At 48.8% G+C, this 10024-nt stretch overlaps 1 protein-coding gene across 1 annotated transcript; it reads right to left on the reverse strand.

The window, feature by feature from the left end:
- Nucleotides 1-3026: 3026 nt before the first annotated feature.
- Nucleotides 3027-4751, reverse strand: LOC102844756 (thrombomodulin-like). Its single transcript, XM_006902894.1, has one exon. It carries the CDS (start codon nt 4749-4751, stop codon nt 3027-3029), a length of 1725 nt encoding a protein of 574 aa, XP_006902956.1.
- Nucleotides 4752-10024: the final 5273 nt, after the last annotated feature.

The following is a 10024-nucleotide window of genomic DNA, read 5'->3' on the forward strand; positions in this document are numbered from 1 at the left end:
AGGGGAAGACCCTCTATGAGATGGATTGATTCGGTGACTGGGGTAATCGGGATGGGTGTGTCAGAGGTGGTGCGGTTGGTGCAGGATAGAGCAGGGTTTAGGGCTGTTGTGCATAGGGTCGCTATGAGTCGGAAACGACTCGACGGCACATAACAACAACAACATATGAACTTTGTAAACAAACCAATTAAAAAATAAAAAAAGATCAGCTATAACTTGACAACAATGAGCTTGACTTGCCTGTAAGGACCACCATGGTTGCACTTCCTCTGAAACAGATTTGCTTATTCATTTAGCAGTACATGGGATATATAATACTCCTCTCCAACACCTACTTTAAAAACATCAGTTCTTCTTTGGTCTTCTTTTCAGATGCATATGAAGCAATTGAAAATACCATGGCTCATTGCTGTTGAGTTGGAATTGACTCATAGTTGACTTTCAGGCAGGTTTTCAGAGATTGTAAATAGAAGGGAGGAAATTGTTCATCTTTCTCCTGCAGAGCAGCTGGCTAATTCAAACCGCTTGCCTGCCTTTGGACACACAGCTAATAGAGTTTCAGATGTTCAATAATACAGCAACTGAAGCTTTCACTCATGCATACACTCACTCACTGACACATGGATCCCAATCATTCAGTCACAGGGAAAAGTCACAGGAGAAATTGTGACTCCACTAGAAGACTTAGTGTCTCAGAGCCTCACACAAGCCTAAATAAAGGAAATATTTAAAATTCATCCAGCTTCTGCAAAAGTCAATGGCAAACTTTTCTCTGCACACTCTTCTTTGCACTTGGTAATTCACTTAAATATCCAGCTATGCCATTGGCTTTTTCAGAAACTGGATGGGAGTGTGGAGGGACAACACAGGAAAGGAAGACCCTCGATAAGGTGGATTGATTCAGTGACTGGGGTAATGGGGATAGGTGTGTCAGAGACAATAAGTTTGGTACAGGATAGAGCAGGGCTTAGGGCTGTTATACATAAGGTCACTATGAGTCACAGGCGACTCAACGGCATGTAACAACAACAACATATCTATTTTGCTGCAGACTCTCTTGAAGCATAGAAGACAGAGCATTGAAGAGAAATGTCCATATTGTTACCCTCTCCTGTTGTGGTGGTAGTGATGGTGGCCATCAAGTCAAAGCCAACCCATAGTTGACCCTCCAGTGTGTTTTGAGAGGCAGTTAATCACATAGAAGGAGATTTCCATCCTTCTCCCTTAGAGCAGCTGGTAGATTTGAACCATGTGCCTTCAGGATTGTAGTGCAGCTTCTTACCACTAGGCCACCAGAGTTCCCTCACACTCCTTCAAAGGGCTTCCAAAGGAATTTATCTACAATCACATTGTCTTCACTAATTGAGTGCTTCCATCATGTATGCTGAGGGCACAGGATAGGGCAGATCAGTTATTCATAGTGTCACTATGAGTCCTACTCAACTAGACAGCAGTTAAAAACCACCCCAACAATCCATTAAACTGCAACATTGTTCACCATGTTATCCCAATAGAGCACTGAATGTAGAGCTGTTCCTCACTAATACCCTATTCCCACCCTATCCTACTTATCTGAGCAATTCAAACTGAGAAAGTCATAATTATCCACAGGTATAAAAAGATCTGAATATTTATTTGAGCTTAATTTCCTTCTAACTTTTTGCATCTACAAAAGCACTCAGTCAGTTCTATCATCCCAGAAAACGAGGGCCAAGAAATCTGAGTATTGAAAATAGACAAAAATGAAAATTATCTAATACAGGACAAGACCTTGGTATTTGAAATTTTACTCCAGTGTAAACATAGTTTACACTGTTCTAACTAACTCCCAGAGGAGCTGTCTTGCTTAGGGTCTACATTCCCAGTAAGCAGTGACCACTGGTGAAAGATCCCTCTACAAGTTAGTGAGAAATTCTTAAAGGCCTGATCAAGCCGAGGACCTAACTGAGCATCATCTCAACTTCCAGATCTCCTGTAACCCATATAGTTGCTGTTATTTTCACCCTTTGGCCTAGGAGTAATGGAGGAGTAGTAAGAGACCAAATGGTAGTGAGTCAACAGCTCAAAATGTTTTTCAACCACTCCCTGGGAGGAGCTTTCTCATCTCTGGAACTGGAGCCACCAGATAGTTGTGAAAACTAACAAAATTGGAAAAGAAAAGTACATAGGCAGTTTAACAATGATTACTTTTAAGTTTACATGAAAACAACACAAAACTAATAATAATAATAATAATAATAATAATACAGGCTCACTGTTCAAAAATACTGAAATAAACTTCCCTAGGGTTTAATTTCTATGTCAGTTCAGCAACATCAGTTTAAGCAAAGCCTCTCACATAATCCTTGGTTAATGTCATATTATTACAGAAACCAAAAATAAATGAAAAAATTTGATGGAAAAACAAATACTCAACAAGTTTTATTCTTAGTGTTTTGTATGCCTTACAGAGCAGCTTATGAGCCAGGTTACATACACACTCAGTAGATCATTAGGCTAGGTGGCCAGCTCTTGAGAAGGGAAAATGGGAAGGAATGAAAGAGAATATGAGGTTTGGTTTCACAAAAACCAGAAGGGTGAGGAAAATTCACCAACATAGTTTACCACATGGCAAGTGAAAGAGAGATACAATGAGTACCTACGACTCATAAAAAAGTAAAGAGGAAAAAAATATCAAAGTTTTAAAAAAATAAATATTTTCATCCTGATCTGTACACTGGATACACTCACTGGTTTGCTTGGCACAGGTGTGTGGAAAAGGCTTCAGACTCCTGGGCCCAGAACCAGCACTTGCTTGTGTGTGTGTGGGGGGGGGGTTGCAAGAGACTTAATTATAGATAATCCTCTCTGTCCAGTTGTCTTCTCCGGAGTCATCTTGTAGGAAAGTGGAGTTAGTCCTCCTTCTTCCTCCACCCCTGCCTCCCTGCCTGGAATCAAAAGAAGAGGGCAGCTCTGCTCTAGTTCTGATGCTTTTTTCAACCAGGAGTGTGTGGCAGAGTCCCCAGGAACCAGAAGCGTGGTGCCCTTTAGAGTTTCTGAAGTATGGGCTCTGTGCGAACGCGCTTTAGCATCACCTCCTTGGTGGGGGTAGCACACTTGTACTCGAGCTCGGTTTGCATGGAGCCCTGCTTCTTACTCAGGTGGCAGAGCAGCGCCAAAAGCGCCACAAGCAGGGACAAGCTAGCAATGGAGATGCCAATCAGAACCCCAGAATGCACAGGCCCCAAGGACTGAGGTTCTGTGGTGGGGCTGGGCGTCGGGCTGGCTGGGCCTTCTCCAGAGCCAACGTCGTCGTCCTTGTCGCTGAAGGAGTCACAGTCGGTGCCAGTCTGGCCAGCAAAGGCAGAGTCGGGCCCACAGATGCACTCATAGCTACCTGGGAGGTTGCGGCAGAGGCCGGGGCAGTCGTTGTTGCTGCATTCATCAATGTCTGCACACACGGAACCTTCGTCTAGGATGTAGCCATCGGGGCAATGACAGCTTTCAGGAAAGTGGGGATCACAGTCGGCGGGGCACGAAGTCTGGTTGCAGAACAGCTGACACCGGTGCGGGTCCTTGGGGCTAGGGGCGAAGCCCTCAGCACAGACGCAGCGGTAGCCATCCCTGCCCACCTGCTCACACTGGTACTCACAGTTAGTGCCAAAGCACGGGTCGGGGAGCTCCACACATTCACCGTCCACCAACTCGTAGCCAGGGTGGCAATGGCAATCGAAGCCGCCCAGCTTGTTGACGCAGAGCTGCGGGCACGGACTGGGCACCAGCATACAGTCGTCCACGTCCTCGCACGTGTGCTGATCGGCTGCTAGCTGGAAACCTGTCTCGCACATACACGTGTAGGCGCCGTCCGTCGCGTCGCTGTCCCGGAGGACACAGAAGTGGTCGCAGAGGCTGTTGCAAGAGTGGGCCTCGCAGGAGCGCCCGTCGGCCTGCAGAGCCCTCTCGGCCGGGCACAGGCAGCGCGGCAGGCCAGCGTCCCCTTCACATTCGTGCTCACAGCCTCCGTTTTCCACCGCGCAGTCCCAAGCGCCTGGAGCCACCCGGTCCCAGCGCGCCTCGGCTGTCCCAGGAGGAGACTCTGAGCACACCAGCTCCGCACCAAGGGCGGCCACGGAAGCAGAACTGCCCACCGGCAGCGTCTGGAAGTCCATGCCGCGGGCGCCGAAGGGGGTGCTGTAGGTGTAAGAGATGTTGGCGGCCACTCTACCTCCAGGCTCCACCGCCAAGGGCCTACAGGAGGCTGAGAAGTGGAACTCGCAGAGAAAGCCCTGAGCTACGGAGGAGCACGGCTGCTCTTTCCAGACCAGCTCTCCCGGCGCAGTGGTCCCGGCCGCAGAAACCCCTACGCACAGAGGGCTGCAGAGGGACTCCCCAGCACTGTGGGGCTTCGCCCACCTGCTGTAGCTGGTGCGATTATCTCCAGTAACCCATTGGAAGCCACGCAAGGGCCCGAAAAGTCTAGGGTCATGGCAGCCAGGAGGCAACTCCAGGCCAATCCAAAGGAACGAGCCGTCTCCACCATCCCCGCTGAGCAACAGGGAGATAACATCAGCAGACACTGAAGAGCGGACGGTCATCAGGTGTCCTTGCAGGCGCTCGCAAGTCTGGTTGGCAGCATAAAATACCGTTTGGCCCCGGAAGAGCGCGAAGCAGTCGTGCTCAATGCACTGGCTGTTGTGGGGTTGCGGCCCCGGGGGCGCAGGGAACCCCAGGCCAGCAGGAGCTAGCACACCTAGAAGCAAGACGCGGAGCATCCTGCTCAGAGGCGCCCCTGGCCGGGGCCAGGAGAGTACGGACGCCAAGACCACCCGGGGCCGCTGGGATGGAGAGTGGGGTTCTGGCTCCCAGCTCAGCACAGCCAGTCAGCTTCGGACAGGCAGGCAGCGCCGCGTTTAAGTGCCTGTCCTCCCTCTCGGGCAGTTACGGGAAAGGAAGGAAGTGCTGGTGGGAAGGGCCGAGACTGCATTCTGGGATCACAAGGTTCTCAGCGCCAAGCATCCGCCCTAGCACAGCGAGTTCTCCACCCAGATGAGTAAACCCCGCAGGGCAAGGGAGGGTCCAGGCGGAGCACAACACGGAGTAGGGGGTGGGGGTAGGAAGCCAGTCCGCAACATTCGGCTGCAGATACAGTTCCCCTGCCACTGGAGAAAAATTCAGAAAGATCGTTTCCTGTACTCTCTTAACACTCAGCCCCACCCAGCCCCAAATCTCCTAGTCTTGGTTAAGGACTTGTTACGACAGACTTGTAAAGAGGCTGGAGTTAAAGGACTTGAATGAGGCTGGAGGCGGGGAGGACCCGGGCCTTGTGGAACTTGCATGTAGTTACCCGGAACCGGGAGGATTCTGGGAATTCTCCGAGGATTTGGACTTTACCAAAAGAAGACCGGAGAGAGCCGTCCTTCGTCCCACACCAAGACCCTTGGAAGAGCTTATCTAGCCCAGAAGGCAGCATGGTTCCCCCAGCATGACAAGGTGACAGAAGCCTGCGTGGAGGTGTGGAGGTGGGGAAACAGGCCAGCAAGAGATCTGAGAGTCTCTGTGTGCACAGAGAAGTCGGAGGGGTGCTCCTGTGAGCTAGGTGCTACAGGTGATCATCAGTGACAGCAAATGCCACTGAACAAATGCCACTAGTGAGACCAGGAAGTGACGAGAATATGCCACTTTCAACCATATCCGCTAATTCCTTTACAAAGAAAATAGAGTTGTTGTTGTTGTTGTTGTTGATTGCGGTCAAGTGGAGCATGACTCATAGAGACCCTATGAACGGATGACCTGAAGCTTTTCTAGAACTATCATAATTTCTTTTTAGAGTTCATAGAGTTTCCAGAGGCATATTGTTTAGGAAGTGGATGCCACTCCTGCCAAAATATTGATACCTAGCAAATAGACTAATGAGGGGGATGGATGTATTGTGTACCTTTTGCACACTGCTCTAGGGCATTAGTATGCGCTCCCACCTAAAGGGCTGTCACAGCTTACTAGCGCCATGACCATCTGTTTCTGGGACCCGCAGTGGTGCAGCTATGCTCCGTACTGCAAGTGCATAGTAAACTTTGGTAGCCTTAGAGAAGCCCCGGTAAGCTCTGGGCGGCTAACCGACGCATCCAAAGGTTCTATGGACCCCAAAGGAGATGGACTTACAAAGCAGCGACTGCTGCAATGGGCTCAAGTGTGTTGGAGATATGCGGATGGCACAGGACAGGTTCAGTTCTGTTGTAGGGTAAATGAGTTGTACTCCACTCTAGGGCACCTAACAATCGTTGTTGTTGTTGTTGTTGTTGTGTGTCCCGGTGCGCTATGGAGAGGATTCCAAGAGCTTCAAACTCTTAGGGCGCAGAACCGCTCAGCCCCGCCCGCTGTGCCGCTGGCTGTGATGTAAGCGGAGGGGAACGAGTGAGGAGCAGGACGCTTAACCACTACGCCACTAAAACTGCTCTGTAAATATCACAGCCCAGAAAACTGTGGACTAGTTCTGCCAGTTAGGTCACTAGGGTACCAGCTGGATTACGGTGTACACAGGGTTATAACGCTCAGCTGCGAACCACAATGTGAGCTGCCCTCCCTTGTTCTGCCGGGCCTCTTCTAACTGGAATCCTTTCAAAGCCCTTGGATTTTAACAATACCCTGTAGACAGTGGTCACTCACAAGGAAAAACAAGAGGTGGCGCTGTTGGACTCTAAACAAAGCCATAAAAGATTCCCAGACTTGTCCTGGAAAGCGTTAAAGTCAAACAGAATGCCAAGGGTATGTTGTTATGAGTTGAGTAGGACTGATGCATAATGACCCTATAACTAAAAGATCTAAATCATGTCCTATCTTGTTTCATCCTCACAATCTCTGAAGCACTGGAGCTCGCTGCTGCAGTCACTGTCAGTTCATCTCATTGGGGGCCTTCCTCTCTTTTGCTAACTGTCCATCTTTCTAAGTTTGATATCCCCCTCAAAGAAACAGCCCCTCCTAGCAACATGCTAAGGGTAAGAAAGGAGAATCAGGGATTTTCTAGCTTGGCTCCCAGGTCCAGCAGAGCCCTGACGCCATCCAGACGTGCCCAAGACAAGCCCCTACTAGCAAGGTCATAGAGCCGGAAGTGCAGACTTGCCAAAAGTACCAAAAGCTAACAAAAGAACATTTATGATCCCTGTGTAAGGTTTCCCAGCAGTACTCTCCAACCTTCTCCAATATTCCCAGTAATGCCACAACATCAGATCAGGACTGAAGGCTGGCTGCTGTTCATCAGAATGGATGTGACTATCACCTCCTTTTCTGGGAAAACCCCCATTGGGTTGGAGGGTGGTGCTGTGTCAATGCCCACTACCCCACCCCTCCAGGGAGCAGGGCAGGGCTTACTGACGTCAGTTGGCTGTCTGGCAGCTCTGTACTGGCCTGAGTCAAGGTACAGCCAGCCTTTTATAAATAGACTATCACTCGTGACAATGGTGGACATGATAAAAAAGAGCTCAAGCATGGGATGTGAGGCCTAATGCAAATGAATATGCACCTTGCTCAAACAGTAATAATTTCAAGACAACAGCAAAGCACTATTCTAAGGTAGAGCTTTCTGAGAAGGGCCACTCATTCATTGTCAGATCACATCTCACACTACACTTTCTAAGGTGGATTGTGGCTAATTCACCACCACAGTCTTGTGGATATGATACAAGCCATTACTGATTCTTGGGTCAAAATGCCCCAAAACATCATAATTGGAGTATTTATAAGACCCAGTGACGCTATGAAACCTGTGCAAAATTCCACATGTGCTAAGGTTTCCAATTTAGAAAGAAAAACAACAAAACAAAAAGGTAATTAGAGAATTGCTCCAGGATTACAGGTGACCTATGAGTTCCCCATCCACCTGTCCTTCCGGGCTTTATCATAGTTATCACTTATGCCCTTATCTTCTAGGAGCTCCTTCCACCCCAATGATTCCCCTCTCCAGCATTATTTAGTTGTACTTGCAATTTTTTATGATGTTTTCATTTTTAATGTTTGTTTAAACAAAATAACATCTCATGTAAACAAACCCAGCACAAAGTTAAAAACAAAAAGGAGGAATAAAAAGCAAGAAAAACAAAAACCTAGGGTTGCCCCTTCTTAGGCATCAGGGTCAGGCCTGCTATCTTCCTCAAAGGAAGTGGGGCTTCTTGCCCTTGGCTGTCAGCATGAGTCCCTTTTCTAAGCACCAGAATTGGATATGAACAGAGAAACCAGAACTGAAATGTTTAAGCATTTTTCAGTAGCCCGCTGGCTATGAAGAGGGCTGGTACTCCTCTGGAGTGTTTACACAGGCCCACACAGATCTGTGGAGAGAACCTTCTTCCTCGTCCAGAAAATGGCTTCCTTTCAGGACAGTGCCAGGGTACTCAAAATCCTGCTTGTAACAATCAGCAAGGCAGGTTGTAACTTCTGGCTGGTGCTGGCTGGAATGTCATTGTGCAGGGATGAGGGGTAGGGTAAAGAGCTCCCTGCAGTGCCAAGCAGGTCTGGTGTAGAATAGGGTCCTGAAGAGACTGCGGCCTGTTACAGGGAGGACAGGATGCAGGAGCCACCTAGACGCTTCTGGTATGGCCTCAGTGGATTGAAGAGAACGTGTGCAGAAAGTGCTGGTTGTAAACATGTGCTCTGGTCCCAATTGGAGGAGGAAGCCTCAGCTGTGTCCTCCACGCTTGCTCAGGCTTGACATGTAAGCCCCAGGCTGGCCCTGCTGCTGAGGAGGAGTCCGACAGTGGGACACTCCCCAGACCAGGCAGGAACACGGATCTGTGAGGACTGGACAGGTCCTCCCTGCCTTAGGCAACCACACCACTGGTGACACAACATGGTGTGATACTTGTTTCCCCAAGGTACAGCAAGAGTGGCCTAAAATTTTTAAAAGTAGGGAGTAGATGAGTTCTCTGATCTGTAAAGGAAACTACAGAAAGATGACAGACCAGGCCCTGGTCCTTTAACATAACATACACAGCCTGCCAGCTTGAGAATTCTGCTCTGCATGCTGCTGCAGTGGCCAATCCAAGCTTAGAGTTTCCACCACTCCTGTCTGCTATTAAACCCAGAAAGTTGACCTTCACAAGACTGTCCTGCAAGTCTACTCAAAAGTAGCATCTGCTATCAAAGGTAGACACTGGCATTTTCTAGTTTTACTGAGTGGGTCAAGTGGATACACTGCTCTTATACCTTCTCTTCTACCTTCATAGTCAATGTTGTGAAACGGTGGGAACAAAACCAGAGTGAGCTATTTATTGGACATGAGCCACCCTGGCCTGCTAGTTTGACTTTTGCTGTGTCCACATAGGTAGTCATCTCACCCCGTAAGACGAGGATATTGCTGAATTCAATGACCTGGCTTAGAATATTAGAGAATTTTCCCTTCTAAATCTCCGAGTATGGCCATAAAGCACTCCCAAGCATAGGGTCCCAGGAAGGGATGAAAAGGTGGGGGTGGCATTAAGGGTTGAAGACAGCATGCTGTACTGTCACTAGCATTTTAGAGATGGTTTCTTGCGAGACCCCACCCTACAGATCCTTCTAGTTGGTCACCATGGCCTTTGTAAGTTCTGTGTCTTCAGAACCCCTGGTTGGCCAGGAAAGGGGAAATGGAGGCACCATCTCCCTTGGAGCTGGCTCTACTCCAGGTGAAGCTGAAACAGCAGTGATTGATGAACTCCAGCAGAACCTGTATCAGGTCCTCACCAGGGAGGGAGGGAGGGATGACAGAGACACACATAAGCTAGACACCATATTAATACCAAGGGTCTATGTTGGTTTGCCTAAGCATAGACCTCCTGCCTTCCTTTTCCAGCACAAAAAAACCCAACAGAACAACAACAACAACAAAAAAAAAACACCACACCACGCTGGTGGTGGTTCTTCTAAACAGTCCATATGTCTGCACTATTGCACTGTCAAATCTGAGAGGAGAAACTCGCTGAGTTGTTTGGGGAAGTGGCAAGGACAGACCTACTGTGCAGGCCACAGTACATCACAGAGGCTTAAGGGGGTGAGGTGAGGGAAAGGGTGGGCAGAACTG

The sequence above is a fragment of the Elephantulus edwardii genome, unplaced genomic scaffold (assembly GCF_000299155.1).
Source record: "Elephantulus edwardii isolate Elephantulus edwardi_28Jun2011 unplaced genomic scaffold, EleEdw1.0 scaffold00467, whole genome shotgun sequence".
Classification (NCBI taxonomy): domain Eukaryota; kingdom Metazoa; phylum Chordata; class Mammalia; order Macroscelidea; family Macroscelididae; genus Elephantulus; species Elephantulus edwardii.

Excerpts from the sequence above, each read along its gene's own strand:
- LOC102844756 (XM_006902894.1), bottom strand. The coding sequence starts at position 4,751 with ATGCTCCGCGTCTTGCTTCTAGGTGTGCTAGCTCCTGCTGGCCTGGGG.